At 37.6% G+C, this 23,331-nt stretch overlaps 1 protein-coding gene across 3 annotated transcripts in view; it reads left to right on the top strand.

Moving 5' to 3' along the window:
* Positions 1-583: 583 nt before the first annotated feature.
* adcy8 (adenylate cyclase 8 (brain)) overlaps positions 584-23,331 on the top strand; it is a 54,549-nt gene continuing 31,801 nt past the window's right edge. Inside the window, exons 1-6 of one of the 3 annotated variants that reach the window (XM_058794240.1) lie at positions 584-598; positions 1,899-3,365; positions 12,869-13,018; positions 15,186-15,316; positions 16,432-16,543; positions 21,805-21,932. In XM_058794240.1, the coding sequence (XP_058650223.1) occupies positions 2,499-3,365; positions 12,869-13,018; positions 15,186-15,316; positions 16,432-16,543; positions 21,805-21,932 (1,388 nt within the window). In that variant the 5' untranslated portion in view covers positions 584-598; positions 1,899-2,498. Of the gene's footprint in view, positions 599-1,567; positions 3,366-12,868; positions 13,019-15,185; positions 15,317-16,431; positions 16,544-21,804; positions 21,933-23,331 lie in introns of those variants that run through there. The other 2 variants (XM_058794231.1, XM_058794247.1) reach the window with 2 other exon arrangements.

The following is a 23,331-nucleotide window of genomic DNA, read 5'->3' as shown; positions in this document are numbered from 1 at the left end:
GTGGTATCTCCAATGTAACATACAATACAGTGCAAAAGTTTGGGGCAGTATTTTATAAGTGTTTCTGTTCCTCCAAACAAAGCTATCGTTTGCTTCAAATAACTTGGAATATGGTGCTTGAGCTGGTTGTTCTAGTTTCATCATACTTTTACGGTATTTTTGTCCTCTTTAGAGATTGCCTTCCACTGCATGCTTTCATTGTAGAGTAAAGCATCAACATTCTGATAAACTTTTATATTTGTGTTCTTCAAAAGAAAGGTTTGGAACAACATGAGGGTGAGTAAATTAAGATAGAATTTTTATTTTTAGGTGAACAATTTCAAAATGAGTCATGGTTTTCATTGTATTATGGGCTGCATTCAGTGCAACACCAAAACTGTTAGACCACTAATGTTCATAATGTTAAACATGAATTTTGTCACATCACCCTTGTCACTTCAAGTCAGATAAGGGGTTTAGGGATGATAGGAGTTAGAAGGGGTTTTGCAGGATCCAGCCCTGGTATTAGGTAGACTTGATTCATTGATTTTTTGTTTGTTTTGTTTCTATGAAGTGAATGTGTGTAACAGCAGGGTGATGCGGAGGCCCAGAGCAGCCGGTGAGCGAGTTTCCTGGGGAAGTTTATCATCCTTCTTTTTTCAGAGCAAGCAGAAAATGTAAGGAAGTGAGCAACGCCTTGAGAAACTCCTGGAAAGTAAGACTGGGTGTCGTATGGTACAATCCCACAGCCGTTAAAAAAAGAGCCGGCAGCGCGAGCGGGGGACGTGATGAGTCACTCGCGAGGCGCTGTCGGCCCGCTTTGATCAGTCTCGCGCTGTAAAATATTTGAAAAAGACGAATAGCCGGTGAGTCACGGTAACGGCACTCGAGCTAAGTGTGTTATGTTGCTAAAATTAACCTGAAAAATTCGATGAAAATGATAAAAGACAATTGCAATATAACTTTAATAATATTTGAGTTTTTTCGTTTTTAGCGCCATTTTTACCAGACAAGTCGCGCTTTCTTATTGAAAACGACGGCAGTCAGACGTAGCCTATATTGTAGCCTACTCTTGGAAAATGGAATGAGGACAACAAAAATAAATTGCATCAAAATGTAAATAAAAGTTATAAACGATGCATAATGCAACTTACGAAATTAAAAGAAATAAGTTAGCTAACTGAAACTAATAGACAAAAAACTTGTGTCTGAAGCGCTTGGTAGCCTACTTTTTAATTAAATGAATAAGCCTAAATTAGTGCAAATGTTTCTGTTTTGATTCCAATCATTGAGGGTACCAATTATGAAGGCACAGCAGAAAATAGGCCTGCAGTTTTTGTTTTGGAAGCAGAAGGATGCGACTAGTTTAAGTGATACTGAGATATTTCTCAAGTATGACCAAAAAGGGTTTTGTGAATAAATGTATGAAATCCTTGAAGTTCTGACTTTCTGTGCAAAGAGGAGCCATTTATTTATGCCTATATTATTAATAATAAATGAATAATGATTTTATTATTGATTTTGGTTTTGGATAAACTGATCTATTTTCTGTTTTTGAAAGCAGACATAGCTATTATGTTCTTAAATGCTTTGTGTTCCCCCACTGTCCCGACTGCGCGCGCTCCTCTGCGGTGCTCGAAACAAAAGCTGCGCGCGGGGAGGAAAAAAGAGGCAAGGAGCTCGTGACGTCGGGAAGACTCAGTCACACACACACACACACTCCTCCTCCTCTCTCTCTTTCGCTCAGTGTAAATACCATCTCCACCAGATGAGCGCGGTCGCACTGAATGCTTCTGTATAACATCACAGAAGCCTTCAGCATCTTCACTGACTGATACAGACGCTTGTGTTGTTTATGCTTGCTTGCTTGCTTGTTTGTTTGTTTGTTTGTTTTATGTGATATTATTCTTGGATTTCAGCACTCCATATCCTTCGCGACCGGTTCTGCTATCCGAGACCCCCAAAACTGACAAAGAGGAAGGTCTTCTCGACACTCCTCCAACCCTAAACCTCACCTCTGGATATGACAAAGATTCCTGGAGTCAGTTCCTGAGGAGAAAACATACCACAGAAGACTCGCAAATCGGAAAAGGCTGGACTGTACCGCGGAATGGCGTTGTGGAAAGGACTCCTTAACATTCTTGTATGTGCACTCTGGTTACGTTAAAGAGAAAAGAGCCACACCAAGACCTTCTGCAGCAGCGCAGACAACGGGGGGCATTTTCTTCGTCAGACCGCGTTATAAGATGCGTTGTTTTTCAGCACGCCAGCGGGCGCATGCCATGCTGTAGCGCTGCGCAGCCAAATGGCACGAGCCAGCGCGACCGAATCGCTCTGACGTTCGCGGAGGACAAGACGTATGATGATGAGCGGCAGCTGCCGTGGGACCAGTCTGCTTGTCCCGATGCGTTCTCCACTCTCCGTTCGGTTCGCCTTCACTCTTTCTCGCACACACCTGCTCGTCTTCGCTGTCTCTGTTCTAGGAACGCGCGTGGGTAAATAGAACCGCGTTGGGAACAATGGAGTTGTCTGAGGTTCGCTGTTCCAGCGCGAGCGAGGAGCTGTACACCATCAACAAGACCCCCAGCAGCAACAACGGGAACCGACCGAAGCGCCTTCTGTGGCAGAACGCCGTGCGACACATCACCGAGCAGCGCTTCATTCACGAGCACAGCCCTAAACCCGCCTCACCGGACGAGCCTGACGCGCAGGGCTCGCGCAAACAGTCCGCCGGCAGGACGTCGGTGAGCGACCGGCACAACAACGGCGGCACTAAAGTCTTCCCCGAGCGCTCGAGCAGCGACCTGGGCTTCCTGCAGATCGACTGCGCGCCCAGCAACTCTGACTTCTTCCTGAGCTGGGGCTACACGTACCGCGGGGTCATCTTCCCCACGCTGCGCTACGCCTTCAAGTCCAGGGACCTCGAGCGCCTTTACCAGCGCTACTTCCTGGGCCAGCGACGGAAGTCGGTGGTGGTCATGAACATTCTGGACGTGGTGACCAAGCTGACCCTGCTCGTGCTGCACTTGACCCTGGCGTCCACGCCGATGGACCCGATCAAAGGAATGCTGCTCGGCTTCTTCACGGGCATCGAGGTGGTCATCTGCGCTCTGGTTGTGGTGCGCAAGGACACGAGCTCGCACGGTTACCTGCAGTACAGCGGCGCGGTGACCTGGGTCGCCATGGCCACGCAGATTCTCGCGACGGGACTGGGCTACGGTTTGCTCGGGGATGGGATAGGGTACGTGCTCTTCACGCTCTTTGCCACCTACAGCATGCTGCCGCTGCCTCTCACCTGGGCCATCGTGGCGGGACTGCTGACCTCCGCGCTGCACATCGCGATCCAGCTGCTGGTGCCCCCTCGAGCACAGATCTCCACGAATCAGGTGAGACAGAGAAATGTGCGATATTGCATCATGCCAAGTTTGGGTGCAACACTGGATGTTTTCAGCGCTCGAGGCATGTAACCAAAGCGCGACGGTCGCTGTCCATCCAACGTAGTGCTGAAAGTGACATTTTAAGGTCGTTCGTTGCAGACTGCATCCTGTTGTTCTGTCTGATATTTATGACTTGTTTTTGCGGTTTAAATTTTATAAATTTTATAGAGGTCAGTAAAGGTCAAGAAGAGCTGGTGAATGCGGCAAAGCAGTCATATTAGAGCACTGCAGTTAGTTACTCATTTCAATAACATCTGAGGGGAGCTTGAGCATTGCGAGTTCTTCCAATATATTTATAAAGACATATTTGCAAAACAAATTATGTATATTTACAAAAAACAAAAATTACAAAAATAAAAGAGAATTAAAGGAATAGTTCACCCAAAATGAAAACACACGCACGTCGTTTACTTCTTGTGGAACACGAAAGATATTTTGAAAAATGTCTTTTTGTCTTTACATTGAAAGTCAATGGGGTTCAAAGTAGTTTGGACACCAGTGTTTTTGAAAATTTCTTCTTTTGTGCTCCACAGTGTTCATACAGGTTTTGGTCAACATGATTTGAATTTTTAGGTGAACTATCCCTTATACATTGCATTGGCATGGTTGCATGTGTTTGTATACCGATCAGCAAAGCCTCTTTTTCTCTCTGTCAGATGCTAAGAGATTCTAAATGACAAGATGACCTGAAGTCATGCCACTCCACATGTGATCATATCACATTTAAATTGAGTCATAGTGGCACTACAATTATTTTGTGGCTTTCACCTGCACACACACACACACACGATGTACACAAACAAGCAAATGTGCTGTACACAAAAACAAGCGCACAGACACAAGCAACAGTGAGGAGACAGGAAGCCGTGCGAGTTAATTATAGTGTGCAAAGATTATTCACTGTGATCACAGCAGAGAGAGGCAGCCAGACATAGTTGTTTGGTGTCCTTTCACACACAGATTCAGGCCAGATCCAGATGTCTGTATGCAGATTCAGGTCAAAATAGCCAAACTCAGCCAATCAGACCCAAAAATGTGTGTGTGTGTGTGTCCAAGCAGTGGTCGAAGATGCTGTGAGGTAGACTGTAAAAATAGCAAGCGTGGGAGGGAGATATGGAGAAGGGCTCTCTGACTCACACACTTGTCTGCCAGCATCTCTTCATTTCCCATCTCTGTTTCCCTCTCCTTCGCTCATACTGCAGGACACACTCACACACACACCCTCAGACCTGACCGCACACCTGCTTAGGTGTTTAGTGCTACGTATGTAGAATGTCGTCAGTGCCTGGATAAGATGGACGTCAGTTAGCATGCGCTTGCTTTCTTGTGCTCTCTCTGGGTTTATGGAAACTCATGCAGGGTCTCCATCAATCATTTATAAGACACTTCACAAACTCCACCAGACTAGTGTGAGAGTGTTGTGTGTAGTAGGACAGATTGTCGATAGACAAAGTGCAGGGTGATGATGTGGGTCAGAGGAGTGTTTCCTTCTTTCAGTACGAGAGGTTGCGAGTTCAAATCTTGCTTGACTGGCAATAAATACACCCACACATACATCTCGTTACTAAGATTTTTTAAAAATGTTTCTTTAAAAAGAAGTCTTCTGTGCTCACTGCAAGGCTGCATTTATTTGATCAACAATACAGCAAAACAGTAATATTGTGAAATATTATTTCAATTTATAAGCATTGTTTTCTATTTGAATATATTTTAAAATGTAATTTATTCCTGTGATTATGAAGCTGAATTTTCTCCAGTCTTTAGTGTCACATGATCCTTCAGAAATCGTTACAATATGCTGATTTGGTGCTCAAGAAACATTTATTTTTATTATCAATGTTGAAAAGAGCTGTTTAATATTTTTAATTATTTTAAAAATAATTAAAAATATTAAATATGACTTTTTTTTTAAAGAAACATTTATTTGAAATACAAATCTTTTATAACATTCTGTCACTTTTGTTCAATTGTATGCATCCTTGCTGAATAAAAATATTAATTAATGTAAAAAAAATCATAAAGACCCCAAACATAGACCCCGAACAGTAGTGTGTATATGTATACAAATATATAATGAAATTCACCAGTGGTTATTCTGCTAGGACGTATGAATAAGAGGTGAGCTGACTTCATACATTAATGGAAAATGCCCTTTAGAGCAATTGATAAAAATAACTAAAAATAAAAAAGTGATGTTAGATCAGAGAAAAGCTCTAGCATCATTTGTTTGCAGATATGACTTGGTTCAATATTTTGTATCTAATGCAATGAAATCCAGACTTTTTAAATGTGACATATACTGTATGTGTAAATGTTTTATATAACTATATAAGTAAAGGTAGCATCTTTTGTTGCATTTTGTTTTGTGGAACAGAGAAGTAGAGCACTGTTTGTGGGGGCAGCGCTCCGTGCCGTACATTGCTGCCCTACATATGCTGTGATCTGCCATTGACTTGAGGGAAAGATGATACTTAAAGGGTTACTCCACCCCAAAATGAAAATTTTGTCATTAATCACTTACCCCCATGTCGTTCCAAACCCATAAAAGCTTTGTTCATTTTCGGAACACAATTTAAGATGAAAAGCGGGAGGGTTGTGACTGTCCCATTGACTGCCAAACAATTAACACTGTCAAGGCACAGAAAAACATAGTGAGAATAGTCCATCTGCCATCAGTGGTTCAACCTTAAAGTTATGAAGCTTCGAGAATGCAAAGAATTGTATGTAAAGAAAAAAAATAACGACTTTATTCAACAATTTGTCTCCTCTGCGTCAGCGTAGCGCCATTTTGGAGAATATCCGCTGGACGCAAACTGCGTATGCTGTTCTTTGCAGCGGCGCCACAAGGATACGCTGTTTTCGTTCAAATCAAAGCGTAAACAAACGTAGAAGACGTATCCATGCGGTGCGGCTGACACAACAGCGTACACAGTTTGCGTCCAGTGGATATTCTCCAAGAGGAGACGAATTTGTTGAATAAAGTCTTTTTTTTTTTTTTTCTTTGCTTACAAAAAGTATTCTCGTAGCTTCATAACGTTACGGTTGAACCACTTCTGGCAGATGAACTATTCTGACAAAGTTTTTTACACTTTTCTGTGCCTTGACAGTGTTAATTGTTTGGCAGTCAATGGGACAGTCACAAGCCTCCCGGCTTTCATCCAAAATATCTTAAATTGTGTTCCCAAGACAAACTAAGCTTTTACAGGTTTGGAACAACATGGGGGTAAGTGATTAATGACAAAATCTTCATTTTGGGGTGGAGTAACCCTTTAATATAACAAAGTTTAGTTTAAGGGGAGGATTCGGAGTGAAATAACTTCAGACAGCTTGCTGCAGCCGCTGTTTTCAGCAAACGTGAAGAGAGAGGTCACATATTTTTAAGAAGGCTGAATTCAGTGCAGATTTTTGAGGGGATAAGATTAAATAAATGGGGTCTAGCAAAGCCTATGACACAGTATCCAGTGGTACGTGCAGAAACTTTACTGTACACACTTTATTTGTAAGGTGAGCACACAATTGCTCATGGAGATGTTCACACATGTACAGAGATCAATAACAGCAGGCTGCCTGGTCAATTAAAAGTTTTTATGTCTGAGTGATTAATAATGTATTTTTCAATCTAGCACTTGATCGCTGACACTGTAGATGGTCCTGCCATGTAATCAAAACCTTCAGAACAATCGGTTGCTGCTAACAATGACAGTGTAAAGTTGTCCTGAGATCAGTATTACACTGTAGAGGTCAACACGGTCTGGATTAGTAGGTAATGGTCCGATGAATCAGGTTTGATTAGGGAAAATGCCTGAGACAGACCTCAACAGCTTCCAGCGAGAAAGCTGGATCGTCCTGGCTTTACATTAAAGAAATGGCAGAAAGCCAGAATGGAAATGCAGTGGTGAGTTTTTGGCTTCATAATAGAGCTCAGTAATATTTCATTTGACACAACAATGAGACTGTGATGGATAGAAGTAGACTCTACTGTTCAAAACAAATCTAAATACTGTTGTGTTAATATAATAATAATATCAACAACGGATCAAAATGCTATTGTGTACTTGGGTGTCAGTTAGTAACCTTAAAAATACATCTCTCAGTAAATTGCCAGTGGATATAATTGCCAACATATTAAACAGACTGAATAATCAAAATAAATACAGCATCTACTCTGACCATTACAGTCATTTAAAATAGATTGTGATTAACCCTGACCGCATCAGTGAAAAGTGCTGGGAATAAAATTTGTAAAAGTGCTCTATAGGTGCAACGATTCTTCTGTATAGCACTTAAAGGTCTTCGCTTTCAGAGGAAAAGGTTGTGGGGGTTTAAAGGAATAGTTCACCAAAAATGAAAATTAGCTATAAGTTTACTAGCACTCACCTCACATCTAAGAACAGATTAAGAGAAATTTATCACCAATGGATCCTTTACAGTGAATGGGAATGAGAGTCCAAACAACTGAAAAAAAAAGAAAAAAGAAACATGATTCCAGTATATTGGTTAATGTCTTATGAATCAATAATCTGTGTTTGTAATAAATAAATCCATTATTAAGACATTTTTATCTTAAAACCATTGCTTTATGGCTAAAATATGAGACCTCTATCCAAAATATAGATTTTTCCAGTGAAAATGTCATCTCATCTGTATCAGGAGAGAAATATGCTCAGATCAAGCAAGTGGAAATAGTCCAAAACAGTTCTAAACAAGTGTGTTAGTGGATTTTGATGTGAGATGACAACAGGGGCTGGATTTTGTTTGCTGGAGGAAGCAATATTATGGATTACGGACTCATATTTTGTCTAGAAGTGAAAGTTTAAAGTTCATATGCCTTAATGATGCATTTGTTTCATACAAACACACAGCTTTTCACTTAAAAAGACATTAATTGATGGACTGGAGCAAAGACTATAGAATACCCAAGACATGTCACTCATATATTTTTGAATGGGGAAAAATGCAACACTCAATATGGCCGCTCAAACGCAGGAAGCCCCACCTTCTGAATGAAATAGCCAATCGCTAATCGGTAAAGTCAGTGCGTCACTGCAGCTGCCGTTAGAAGTCCCGGTTGCTATAGAAACAGCACTCAGAGACGTGCGCTGAGGACTGCGCATGCGCACTGGCTGATCTAGCCTGAAAAATACGCTTTTATAACACTATTTGAGCAAAAGAAACAACATTAATGATACAGTTGTTGACAGATTTCTTTTGTGATTTCAAATATTAAATTTAATCGTAAGCTTAGTGAACAGTTTTGGAGAATTTGATGTTTCCCCATTCAAAGAGATAGGAGCTGCGCTTGCATGCCCAAGAGGCGTTTCAAAGATGGCCGCCGAGTGACATGACTTGTCTTAAAGAGACTTTGACTGGAGTCATCTGCATTACTTGTGGATCATTGTGATGTTTTTAATCAGCTGTTTGGACTCTCATTCTGACGGCATCTTATCCTACAGAGGATCCATTGGTGATCAAGTGATGTAATGCTAAATTTCTCCAAATCTTTTCCGATGAAGAAACAAAGTCATCTATATCTTGGTTGGCTTAAGGATGAGTAAACTTTCAGTAAATTTTCATTTTTGGGTGAACTGTTCCTTCAATATCAGGGCTACAGCGAGCAACACTGAAAATACAGTTACTCCCAAAGTGCATCTGCTTAGATGCTCCATGGAGACTGGCTGCATGCAGCACATCACTTAAAAAAAAAAAAAAAAACCAAATGTCAAATTTCACTTTCAAAGTTTATCAATTGGGCATTATAATGTTTCTGCTCACTGGATGAATTATCAGTGGACAGCAGCCCATCTATTGGAAATCTCAGAGGCAGCATTTTACAACTGTAATCAACCCTAGTAATTAAATGGAGTGTTAATTAAATCTCAGTTCGGCTCCTCGGCATGGCAGAGAGACTCTGGCTGGAGTACAGTGTTGATATTAACAGTTTCATTAGATCTGTTGGTCTACGAGCCACTATGCAGTTTATTATTTAGATTTTTTTTTTTTAATTTGCTGCAGTCAGTGGGAGTCTATCACTCTTAACGATTTCTGTTGCATGCTGACGGATATCACTGTGCTTTGTTGAGATAATTATGGTGTTAAAGACTATAGTTGAAGTGCACTGTGTTTGTGTGTGCATGTCTGCTTTGAAGTATCCATTTAAAAGTCAGTGATTTAACTGTACAGTGAGATTTGTTCTATTAATTCTCCTGCTGTGTTTAGCTGATGGACACACACACACACACACACTGTATGAAATGTACAGTGGCCCCAAAACATATTTTCATATTTATGTTGCACATAGAAATTAATATAATTTCATAAGTAAAATACCAATTCAAATGGCATTTATTTTAAATAAAGGTAGCAGCTGCAGAAGCACTATTTTCTGTAGAAACCTGTTCTTATCCTTTTGCCTTTATATCTCACAAATGGGACTGTTTCTCATAATTGCAACTTTACATCTAACATTTGGGATTTGATATCTTACAATTGGAACTTTTGTTCTCATAATTGCACCTTTTTATTTCACAATTGCAAATCCATATCTCACATTAGAGATTATTTCTTATAATTGTGACTTTGGGTATAACAGTTGGGACTAGCTCTCATAATTGAGTCTTATGTCTCACAAGTCACAACTATTTTGATCTTTTCTCATAAGTAACTTTATACCTCACAAAAAAAGTTTATTTTAAACTTTGTCACTGTTACCTTTTTTATTCTGAGGCAGAAACAGGCCTCCATACGTTTTTTTTGCAAAAAACATTTCGCAAACAGATATTTCTTATGTTTAAAAAATACATTGTTCCAAATTATTGACACTTTCTGTTTGTTGAATATTAGTGGATCATAGCCATAATTACTGTAATGAACTACACCTGTGGGGAACTGATTTAAAACGTATTAAAACGACATTGGGAAAACTACCTTTACTGTAGATAAATGTAAAGCTAAAAAGAGTAACTGACCATCTATATGGTTAAGAGTAATATTCTAAGAAATGCACAAAGACTCATCTTCATTAGTCTGTACTCTGTAGGCTGTTCATGTTTTCATATGTGGAGAGGGATTTGTGCAATGTGAGATTGTTTTTTTAAGGTCAGTGATTTGAATAGGAAAAGTCTGAAATAATGAGCTTTCCTATTAAAACTGTCCACATCACTGACCTCTGTGTGTGCGCTATTGTATATTATTACACACACATTGCTAAAGTGCATGCTGGTGTTGTTTATATGTTTGTAAATATCATTTACAATTACAAACAGCAAAGATTACAATTATCAAAAGTCATATTTTAGTCAATTTGCATGCTAGCTTGATTCTTGAATGTTGATGATGTTTACTGCATTAATTCTTGTGTGTGTGTGTGTGTGTGTGTGCGTGTGTGTACAGTATGTGTGTGTGTGTACTGGAGGGGTTGTATTAATTAGGGCCTCTGTCTGAAATGGCAGCCCTTTAATGCCCCCGCGGGACAAAAAAACTGAAGTAATTGAAACTGTAAAGGATGGGGGGCTTGTTAATCAGTCATAAAATTGATATTCCCATGAGGGATGTGTCTCACCGACGCGCACAAACAAATGCCTATGAGGCTTTTGTAGTAATAGGTGCGGAGACATGCTTAAACATGTTTCTTCAGTGATTGTTTTAGAGTGTTAATTATTGCAGGTGGTTACATCATACTCTCTGGAGATTTCACGACATGTTTGGTAAAACGTGTGTATTTTTGGATTCCTCCGAGAGGCATGACAGTATATGTTCCAAATGCAGTAATCTAACAGTGTTTGTTCCCATGTCTAAATATAAATATGCACCTCTGTGTGTATAACCTATTTGTTATGCCTCGGTGGCTACTTTACTGGAAAAACATAAATGTATCTTGTATGAGTGTATCTTATGTTGTTGGTGACATGAATATATAGTCTTGTTTATAAAATCAAAACTGCTTAATTAGACACTAATTGTAGCTTGTAAATACAATATATTCACTCTGTTGAGCCGTGGAAATTTCTTAGCAGCCAGCCAATAGTTCTGGAGATTACAATTTTGGAAGGCTTTATTCATGTTTGTTTGTTTGTTTGTGGCCTAACTGTCAGTATTATATGAAAATATGTCTACATTTATTAGAAAGTTATTTGATATCTTATTGATTTCAGAGGTCTAACTGGTTTAATCCAGATTCAATAATTTAAACATGTTGTGTTTATGAGTCAATTTTCTCTGACCTCTGTGACTCCCCCTAGTGGATGGGGTGGATGAGTCCTTTGTTTTGTTTGGTTGCTTTCTCCCGGGCTGTCATACGCCAGTCAGAAAATGGAAAGCAATTGGAAATGCATGGTAGGAGAACAGCTAAGCTGTTGCCTAAAGGCTAATTCATGTTATTTTTTTTCAAGCTAAAACATGCAAATCACTTGAAGTAAGTGACGTGTTTGTAAATGTGATTTTGTTTGCTCAATTCTGTTGTTGTACATAAGATATGCAAGGAAGACAAAAAACCAGCAATGGAAAATCAGCATGCTTTTAGCTTTATATAGACTCAAAATATTTTGACCGATTTATCATAAGAAAATCATAGTGTGTATGAAGTTTGAATTATGTATGAATTTATGAATCTAAACAGTGACACAGTTAACAGTTAAATAACTGGACCTGAAAAGCGAACACAAAAGACAGTTTTTTTTTAAAAATCTCGTTGCTTTTTGCTTTTAAATGAGTACATTTTAACTGTAAAATATTGTACTCTGCCTACAGTATATGACTGACATTTAATAATTTCACATTAATATGCAATTATGTATGAGCATGTGTGTCTCTGTGTGTGTTTGTGTGAAATAGAGAGAAAGATGACATTTAGCTTCTGTCTCCTAAAGAATAATATTGAGTTTAAATTAAAATAAGCATTTAAGTATTTTTCTCTTGTATGCTTATGCTCAGGGTCTAAAATTTACACTTGCCAAATGCAAAAAAAAAAAAAAAGCCTTTGGCGAGTAAATAAACTTACTTGGCAGTGGCTGGTAGCTGCTAAATGAAGAAATATTCTTTACATTAATCCGTCAAAATTAAAATATGAGGGACAAAATCACGCTTTCTCTGCATGTTCTCTGCATCACTGTGCACGTTCATCTCGCACGATAATGCTGGCTGTGACACAGTGAACAGCAAACAGCAAAATTATCCCATTTTCGTAATGCCAAAAATATATTTTTGTGAAAATTCAAGATACTATTTCATATTTATTGCTGGAAAATGTTTTCAGTTTACTCGCCATTAGCTCATGTTTCAAAATATTAATTTTGGACACTGTTTATGCTGTTTTTGTGTTCGAGTTTCCAGGGCAAAATTCCACATGTGGTCATATACAGCCGTTAAATGGATGTAGAGTAGTTTCACCTGCAGTTTAGCTCTCTTAATTGCTTAAGGTTTGTAAAATTCTCTGTTTTTCTTCTCTTTCTCTTCAGCTGTTAGCTCAGGTGCTGCTGTTCTTATGTATAAACACTGCAGGGATGTTTATCAGCTACCTGTCAGACCGCGCCCAGCGACAGGCCTTTCTGGAGACACGCAGGTGCATCGAGGCACGTCTCCGCCTGGAGACCGAGAACCAGCGACAGGTTAGTGTTCACAAACTTTAAAAGTTTCCTTCACAGACACTCGCATGACACATGTAAACATATTTGTGGCTCACGTGCTTTAGGATGTTTCCAGGAAGTGTATGTGTGTAAACAAAACAACTTCTTCAAATTGCAATGCTAACCATACTTTCTGGCAAAATACCAATTACTCCTAGTGATTGACATTTATCTGTCATACACGCCAATTAATCAGCCAATATTTGACAATTTTGGTAAGTGTCTTTTTGATCAATTAAGAGAAATGTTTATTCTACCGGCAGTGAAGAGTAAACCATTTCTGTTTTTAAATTCAAATAAATAATTGTATACATTTTTGCTATGAATTTGCTTGAATTCTGTTTTACATTAGCATTGTATTGGCCACTGCCATCAAAAAAGAAATTCAACTATTATTATGATTGTACAATATATCCATCATTGCATTGGGCGTTTTGGCAGAAGCTGTGTTTTCCATGGTACATTTTTGTTTATGGTGAAGGGTTGTGCAACACTACACAAAGAAAAATAAAAAAGATAGTTCTGTACACATACAACTGCTGTTCAAATGTTTGGGGTTGGTACGATTATTTCAATGTTTTTAAAATAAGTCTCTTTTGCTCAACAAGGCTTCATTTATTTGATTACAATTACAAAAACAGTAATATTGTAAAATATTACTATAGTTTAAAACAACTCATTTATTTTTGAGTATATTTCAAAATGTAATTTATTTCTGTGATGGCAAAGCTGAATTTTCAGCAGCCATTACTCCAGTCTTCGATCATGATCCTCATTGATAATAACATTTATTATTATCAATGTAAAAACAGTTGTGCTGCCTGATTTTTTTTATTGAAAATGTAATACATTTTTTCAGGATTCTTTGACAAAGATAGTTCAAACATTTACAACATTTATTTGAAATAGAAAACTTTTGTAGCAGTATAAATGTATTTACTGTCACTTTTGATCAGTTTAATACCTCCTTGCTGAAGAAAAATATTCAGTTCCTTTCCAAAAAAATCTGACTGATCCCAACCTTTTAAAAGTGTGTGCACACTCATGCACAAACGTAATGTTGCTATATCACACTCCTTCACCAGCAATGGGCTGCAGTGGGTGAGAGTAATTGATTTAAAGATGAGAACAGCATCTCATGGGGACAGAAGGCTAGTGTAGAAAGGTTCCGAGACTCCTTAGGGAATCTCTCTCCGTCTCCCCCCTCCCCCCACCCATCTCTTTCTCTGAGAGCTCTCCGGCTGTTTGCTGAAGTGGGTTTTATTTGCCAGTCAAGTGGAGCCCATGCTGGTACCACTGTGTGTGTGTGCGCACTTGCATTTCCTCTTCTTTTGTATGTCCATCTATCCAAATTTCCCCTGCTTTTAGCCCAGCCAGTGATGAGAGTACAAACTCTGGCTTGTTGAATGCATATTTGCAGTGAATTATAGCTGAGGTGTGTAATTTATTGCTATTTGAAAATACTTTCTCCTACCTCAGCCAAACTAATATGGAGAGGCAGCTGTTAGTTATATTTCTCATAAAAAGTGTAAACGCTGTGATTGCTGTTTCTTTGTGCATCTGACCAGCCCAACCCCACAATATTGGCTCAACCAATGGCATGGTTTTCGAGTCCAACCAATGGAAGACTGAGAACTGTTTGTCAAATTACACACTTCAGCTTTAATGTATTTGGCAGACATATGTTCTTTGCAGTGTTTTGTAAAAGCAAATTGTACTGAATTATAAATACATTTACATTTTTGGGAAATTGTTAGACACTGTTATGCATTTATATGTAGCCCTGTGTGCTGGACGCCTGGGGTTATTTGATTGACTGGTGAACCATTAAGGGAACTAACACTGGATAAAAATGACCTGAAGCTGTTATTGCAGTAAAAGGAAACTTTATCACATTGTAATGTGTTGGGTTAAATAATAAAATAATGCAAAAAACTGTTTGCTAATGAAATTCCACCTCATCATTTGAAAGTGGTTTTAAAGATAAGACTGGTAAACTAGTTGAATTGGTAAACGGGTTGAAAGTAAAAGGGAATTGATGTGTATAATATGAAAATTATGTTTTTGTTTGTGTAAGTGTGCATTCAGTGACTGAATGATTTAAGTCCATGTTTAATGAAGCACATTACCCATGCTGCACCTGTGTTAGGAGCGTCTGGTCTTGTCGGTGCTGCCACGCTTTGTAGTGCTGGAGATGATTAACGACATGACCAATGTGGAGGACGAGACCCTACAGCACCAGTTTCACCGTATCTACATTCACCGCTATGAGAACGTGAGGTAATGTATTCCATTGTGGTACAGTCATCATGAATTGAATAGAAGAGAGTCAAATGGAATTTAATCAGTCATCCGCCATTAAGGCTCGGCCGCCCTCCATTACGGCTCAGTCACCCGCTGTTATGGCTCAGTCATCCTTGATTATGGCTGAGTCACTCTCTTTTATAACCCAAACAAGTAGCCCAGTAAAGCATAGTCAGTCACCATAAGAGCACCAAATAGGCCCTAAAAATGCCAGTTCATGCCATTTGAGCCTAAATGAAGCCATTTTTGGCCATTTTTAATGGCTTACCCTTATTTTTACACTATTTACCAAATTGTTTTATATTATATAGATATAATAACATAATGCATTCAGAGTGATCACAGACAGAATACATGTACTGTCATAAAACAACATTTAATGTCAATTAATCTGTTCTTAACATGAAATTCCTTCATATAGAAATTTATACAAATGGCATGTTCCACAACCTAATTTCTGTAATGTGTTTGTTATTTGTGTAGTTACACTACTGTTCAAATATGAAGATATTTTTTAAGGTTTTTGAAAGGCATCACTTGCTTACCAAGGTTGCATTTATTTGATCAGAAATACAGTAAAAACAGTGAATTTTTTTTACAAATAGCAATTTGAAACTACTGTTTTCTATTTCACTGTATTTTAAATAGAATTTATTCCTGTTATGGCAAATTATCAGTCTTCAGTGTCACATGATCCTTCAGGCAATATGCTGATCTGGTGCTCAAGAAACATCTCTCATTATTATCAATGATAAAAACAGTTGTACTGCTTGAATTTTGGATAAATTGAAAGAGAACAGTATTTATAATTTATCTGCGATAGACATCTTTTGTAACATTATGAATGTTTTTACTGTCACTTTTGATCAATTTAATGCATTTAAAAAAATAAAATTACTTACCCTAAATATTTTTAACAGTAGCGTAGCTTGCATAGCTAGTCTATTTAAACTTATTAGTACAATTAGCTTGTATCTTCATGAAGTTTTGCCTGTTTATCTCACATTAAAATTCACTGATTGGCTGTAAAATGTTTGGGAAAATTGTTGTGATTTTTCTAGCTGATCTATGTGCATGTGTGTTGTGTGCAGCATTCTCTTTGCTGATGTGAAGGGCTTCACCAATCTTTCCACCACACTCTCCGCTCAGGAACTCGTTCGAATGCTCAATGAACTCTTTGCACGCTTTGACCGACTGGCACACGTAAGTGACCTAACACACACACAGTACATGACAATCTGCAAGCCACATCACAGTGTCATTTTGGGGTCCTTGAAATAGCATTTGGAAATGAATTAAGTCATGCTGTTTATATCTTGGATATCACAATTAGTTTCTGGCTTGTTTATATTTAATATTTTTTGTTTGATATCCAAGTGTTGCCATGAAATGCTGATGGTTCTGTAAGAGGGTTACCTTGACATTCAAAACAATTAGCATTTTTAAGTTGAGGAGTTCTTCTACTTAGGCGTTACATCTCATGCTTGCCTAAAGGGGTCATGAACTGAGAAACCAAAATTCCCTTTTTCCTTGTCTTATCTCTTGACATATAAGAGGTCAAGTTTCAGAACTCAAAACTTTGTCGTTAGTCTAAAAACAGCTTATATTGAAGACAATCTGCTAAAATGGCAGCTTGTGGTATGTTCTACTTTATGATGTAATAGTGTGGATAAGTACCACCTCCGCAGAGGAAGATCAACACCTGCTTCTACATCACTACCTGTTTAGCCCCGCCCACCGATTCGTGCAAGTAGTGTTTATGAGAGAGGCGAACGCGCATGTCTACGCAGAAACCAAATGATAAAGATGCTCCAAAGACAACAAAATGCTGTGCAGTGTCAAGTTGTGGAAAAACAGTGTTTGCGTTGCCTTCCTTCTGATCCCAACATTAGGAAAGACTGAATGAATTTTATTTTTAATGAAGATCCAGGCTATGTCCGTAAAAACTTGGTCCTTTGTTCACTTCATTTTACCGTGGATTCGTTTACAAACAAGGCAAGATTTGACGTGGGATTTTCAAAAAGGGGTTAAAAACTGGACACAAAAAAGCTTATTTCTTCTAAATTATAATGTTTTTTTATGTAAAAGTCTTGATAAATTTATAAGTGAACCTCGGAGAACAATACAAAATAAAAAACGCATATCATGATCCCTTTAATGGAAATCAAACAGCATTTTCTGTTCTATTCTATAGACTAAATCCCAATGATTCGATTTGAAAATTTCATAGTTATTCCTTGAGGTTTGGGTAGAATGTAAATGCGGTCCCCCTTCTTATGTTGATTAGATTTCATGACAATCAGGATTGCAATAATTATCAATGGCCCTCTCCTGATAACCATTTTCATTTATGGCCATTATAAAAATTAAATAGTCAAGAACAAATTCATTAAATAGTTGACCCACTTGAGCACTTCAGCCCAAAAACTCTGATTTTGTGCACAAACTTGTGTCTTATCCTTCTGTAATCCAGTTTAACTAGGCACCGTCTGCACTGATTTATTGCACTGTATTTGTATGACTTTCTTTCTTCTGTGGGACACAAAAGAGGATATTTTAAAGAACTGTTTTTGTCCATACAATTTAAGTCAGTGGGGGTTCAAAACAACACCAGTTGACTTGCATTGTATGAGCAAAAAACAAACAGAATGTCTTCTTGAGAAAGCTATACAGGTTTGGAACGACATGAGGGTGAGTAAATGATAACAATTTTCATTTTTGGCATACTATCCCTCTAAGTCATTGTCATTCAACACACCTTTCCATGTAAATTAGGCTTATTTTAGTGCTTTATTCACATAAGTCAGCACTGTTTACCTCAGAAAATTGCTGTTACACTCCTGCTTCGCTTGCACATATTTGATGCAGGATGTGTGAAACAAAGAGAAGTGTTATGTTTGTGTGCCAAGGGCAGTGCCAGCGTATCTTGGCTTGGCGTTTATAGTGGCACCAGATAAACTGAGTTCAGTTAGAGTACAGAGGAGGTTGAAATATGTGCCGGCTCACCCTGCAGTGCACTGATGTGCTAAATGCCTGTTGCAAAAGTCACATAAATAAAAATGTTGTGGCCACGTCCCCAACATTAATGACATTGATATATGAGTGTATGTGTGTTAGCACAAGGGTACAACTGTCAACAGCTAGTGCAAATCTTGATAGCTGCCCTTGGAAGAAAGAACAACATTACTTACACACATTTATACGGGCAGATGTGTATTTAACAAATGTTTTTTTTGCTCTGTTGTTCAGAATGGAGGAGGAAATAAATGCATTATGAAGGAAATTAAACTCCATCCTCGTGCTGCAACTCTCCAATAATCTTATTCATGAGTCAGTACAATAATCATTGGAGATTAACCAACCATAAAGTGGCTTGCTGATGCATAATGCAGATATTCAAATGTGGCATATGTGTGCTTGCAGATGGTTGTATCAGTATGTCATATTTAAATATCCTCGTGTCCTTGCGCGTTTGTGTGCATCTGCCGTCGCACTCATGCGAGCAGGCCTGGTGTTAAATTTTAAATTAAATTTTGCAGCAGTGTTTATCGTGATGAGCAGTATTCATTTTCTTTCCCGATGGCAATGTTTATTCAGAGATTTCACATGTGTGTGGTTAGTGCTGTACTGGTTAACTGTGCGGTTGAGCTGTCGCGTTCAACATTTACAGATGTAATGGTTTTGATTGCTTGCGTCATGCCACATCCTGACAACATTTTGAACTCCAAAGACCCTGTCTTACAGTAGCATTATCTTCCATAAATCTGTCTCGCTCTTTTGCTGTCTGTCTCTCCCTAGCTCTTTATTTTTCTTCTATGGCCTCACATTGCCTAATGGGAAATGTACATTAACCATTTTGTTACTTGACGTATGATCTAAACGAGTGATATATATAGAAACACTAAACATCTGATTTTTTTAACTTGTGCCACGGAAATACCATGTTTTTGGACATATACCCTGGTTATGCCATGATATTTAATGAATTACTGTATATTGGAGTACCATATTACAGTATGTTATCACTATGTCTGTTCCCTTGAAAACTCATCCATGACCTTGATGTTGCTAGCAGCATGGTCTAGCATTTGACCTACAGAAATCTATGAATAATATGAGTATGGAAATCATTTGCTACTAATGGTACACTGCCATTCAAATTTTTTTAAAAATAAATTAATACTTTTATTCTGTAAATGTGCATTAAATTGATCAAAATTGACAGTAAAGACATTTATAATGCCTTAGAATTTCTATTTTAAATAAATGGTGTTCTTTTGAATTTTCTATTGAGAGAATCTTTAAAAACTATCACAGTTTCCACAAAAATATTAAGCAGCACAACAGTTTTAAAGCATTTATGACAATCAGAAATGTTTCTTAAGCAGCAAATCAGAATATTAGAATGATTTCTGAAGGATCGTGTGACACTGAAGACTGGAGTAATGATTACTTATAAGTTTCACCATCACAGGAATATATTTTAAAATACATCAAAAAAATAATTTTTTAATCAGTGATAATATTTTAGAATACTACTGTTTATGTTTCTGTATTTTTGATCAAATAAATGCACCTTGGTGAACATAAGATACCTTTAAAAAAAAAAAAAAACATGAAACATTACCAATCCCAAACTTTTGAACAGTTGTGTGTGTATATAAAAATACCATGGTATTATCATCTGATACCGTCAATGTACTACCACAGTACTTTTTCCATAAGGCTAAATCCAACTAAAAGCAGGTTCAAGTTTAATTTAATGGGTTCTTTATTAGTGTCATGCTGTAATGTTGATGTTTTGAGTATGGAGTGTGTTCTTACACTAGCATTTGGGTCATTCTTCAATTGGGGTGGCAAATGAGAGGCAGAATTTGCAAAAATGCTTGTTTGTTTATTTTCTAATAAAATATATTGCTATGCATTTAAAATTAGTTTAATATGTTATATCCATTAAAATAGAAGCTTAAGAACATTTCGATTTTTACATTTTTTTAAATAATTTTAATCAAACACTGGTGACACAGCCACTTATGTCTATGGTGTTACCAATAACTGAAGTAACATTTTGCCAGGAAAGACCGTAACACCTCAGACAGTAACACCACAGACAAATCAGCCTAAATTCAGACTTTTCTAAAATGGAGGCTGCCATCATGATGATTTCAAGATCAGGGGACATTTTGAAAATATTAATAAGTACGTATTTATCAAAATTTTTATTAAAATGTGTCAGATCTTCAAGTTAACATAACACCACAGACACTAATAAAGTGCGACACATGAAATTGTCAGAAATGTAGCTAATTTTAAGAAAATTAATAATGAAGAATGTACTCCCCATGCACCCCTCAGATCATCCAGCACCTGCAGTGACCTTTACACACAGGAAGTAGTCCAAATAGAATTCTCCCTTTTGGAGGCGACATCCATTGTTGTAACACCACAGACATGAATTTGGGGGACACAACTTTTTTCTTAAATATAAGAAAATATGTATTTTTAAAAACAATTTAATAAAATTGTACATGTTAAATAAAATCTATATTCTCAATATAACCACTTAATTTTTTGTTAAAAACGTTATATTGTTGCAATTACATTCCATGATACCTCTCTGAGGTATGGCGGGAACATGCATATTTTGTTACAAATGCAATCTCTCAAACTCAATTAAATATGTATTTTAAAATAAAAATGTCACTATTAACAGTACACAAATTGTGTTTACCCTACAGAATACAAACATGCAAACATTTTATGATTTATTGGTATTTAAAGTTTATTTAAACTTTTGTAAAGTAGAGGGACACCACTTGCCATCACAAATGAAGAATGACCCATTTAATGCTAGTTTCTGTGTTTATATCCATTAAATTGGCCCATGGTTTGGTATTGATTATGCAAAAGGCATTCACTTAGCCTGCAGCACTTAGCCTGTAGATTAGCACTAGTGCTTCAAACATGCTATCATGAGTCAGTCCAGAGTTAATCAGGCTGTAGGTGGTGTTTTTAGCGATTGACAAATGACAGTTACGGGCGTAACGACTCTTTGTTTCCATACAGCCGTTTACTGAGCTGTGAAAAGACGTTAATACGGCAGTAGGCATGAGTAATGGATCTCAGAGAGACCGAATGAGTGAGTGGCGGCCTTATAATTACCACTCTCTCTGAGCTCTACACAAAAACCTGGCAGGCTGAGAGATAACTAGAACAGATAGAGACTGCAGTGGAAATTATAGGGCAATTACTGTTATAAATGCTCAAACCCTCATATATTCCTCTCACACTGTAAAATGTGAAACTGTGCAATTGCTACCTTAAACAGCTATTTCTACCTGATCTGACCCTTAATTACTTTTATTGGGATAACATAATGTACTTTGATTCAGTTGTATTAAATATAAATATTGGCAACAGTTTGACATATTGAATGTAAAAATGACTTTTCCTTTTCCTCTCAGGAGCATCATTGCCTGAGGATCAAGATACTAGGGGATTGTTATTATTGTGTTTCTGGCCTTCCCGAGCCTCGACCTGATCATGCCCACTGCTGTGTTGAGATGGGCCTCAGCATGATCAAAACCATCAGGTATTGAAACGTTAAATTTTTTATACTGCCAGCCAACACTAAATAAGTGATTCAGTGTTTCAGTAAGCATGTAATGTTCCAAGAGCAAGATTTTATTGCTCAGGTTATTGACCAGATTGCTGAGAAATTTTATTGCTTAAATAGACACAAATGAGACAAGTGTTGACATAGTAGAGTATATATCTATTAAATAAATGTGGATATAATAGCCTAGTGCTCAGGAGACACATGCAAGTACTAAATTGACATCGTTTTCTCAGTTTCATAGCTTTCCAAACCTGATGGATCACGTTTCCATTACAGATTTGCGCAAAACGTTTGTAAATGTCAATAAAAAAAAAAATTGTGAAATGACAGCATTTCCATTAACCGATGTTATGCGACTAAAACTTAATTTTTTCTTCCCGCGATAAGTCATGGCGACGGATGTTGATAGGTTTACATATATCGCAGCCACCACACTAGCCATTATTTTTAATCAAAGGATTAATACAGCCATGTTGGAGCCATGATGCACCACAGACATGTGTCCAAGCATTAATAGCAAGGAAAGCCCCTAATTCATAAGAAAGGCCATGTATGAAGGGTTTCTTGAAGGTTATAGTAAATTAAAGAATGATAACGTGATTTTTACATATGCCAGGTGACCTGTAAATTAACGTATTTCCATTGGGTGCATTTTCAGTTCGCAATTTCAGTTTGCGCAAGGGCTGAAGGGTAATGGAAACGCAGTTACTGATTTTCATTTATCTTGACACCCACCATACTGTAACTCTCCTTATTAATGAGAGAAGTAATAATGCCCAATTTGTAACCGAATCTTTGTATTGAGTCAGATCTTGTCTAAGAATCAGTTGATTGAGTTCACAAAGCTTGTCTAAATGATTTGAATCATGAATCAGACTGATCTTCTCGAGTTCAGCTCACTGACTCAATAATCCTAGTGGTAAATGGCCCACTGGAGCAGAAGATTGTCAGTGAATAAAGACCTTTCATGTGTTTGTTGCACACAAAGCTGTTGTGTGACTTGAGAAGCTGTCAAATGTGTATGAGTTGTATGCACTATTTTTAAGATGCATTTATGGAACTTTTTGAAGCTTGACAGCTCCACTCCCCAGCTATTCAAACAACCATCCATTTACTTAATTTTATTTAATTTCTCATTTTTGTTTTCCACTGAAGAAAGTGCACAAGAGTGCAAATAAAGGGAACTCATTAGCTATGCTTCTTTCCTACAGGCTGGAAATTGGGCAAAGGAATGCACAAAATGAGACAACATTAATGTTTGTTTCACAGGTTACATTTGAGTTTGTCTAACATTAATATCTGTTTCACGGGTTACATTTGAATTAGTCTGTATTAGGTATTATTAGCATTATTTTAAAACAATGGAAGTCTA

This window comes from Onychostoma macrolepis, chromosome 02 (genome assembly GCF_012432095.1).
Source record: "Onychostoma macrolepis isolate SWU-2019 chromosome 02, ASM1243209v1, whole genome shotgun sequence".
NCBI lineage: Eukaryota > Metazoa > Chordata > Actinopteri > Cypriniformes > Cyprinidae > Onychostoma > Onychostoma macrolepis.
This window is presented reverse-complemented; position numbering and strand designations above follow the sequence as displayed.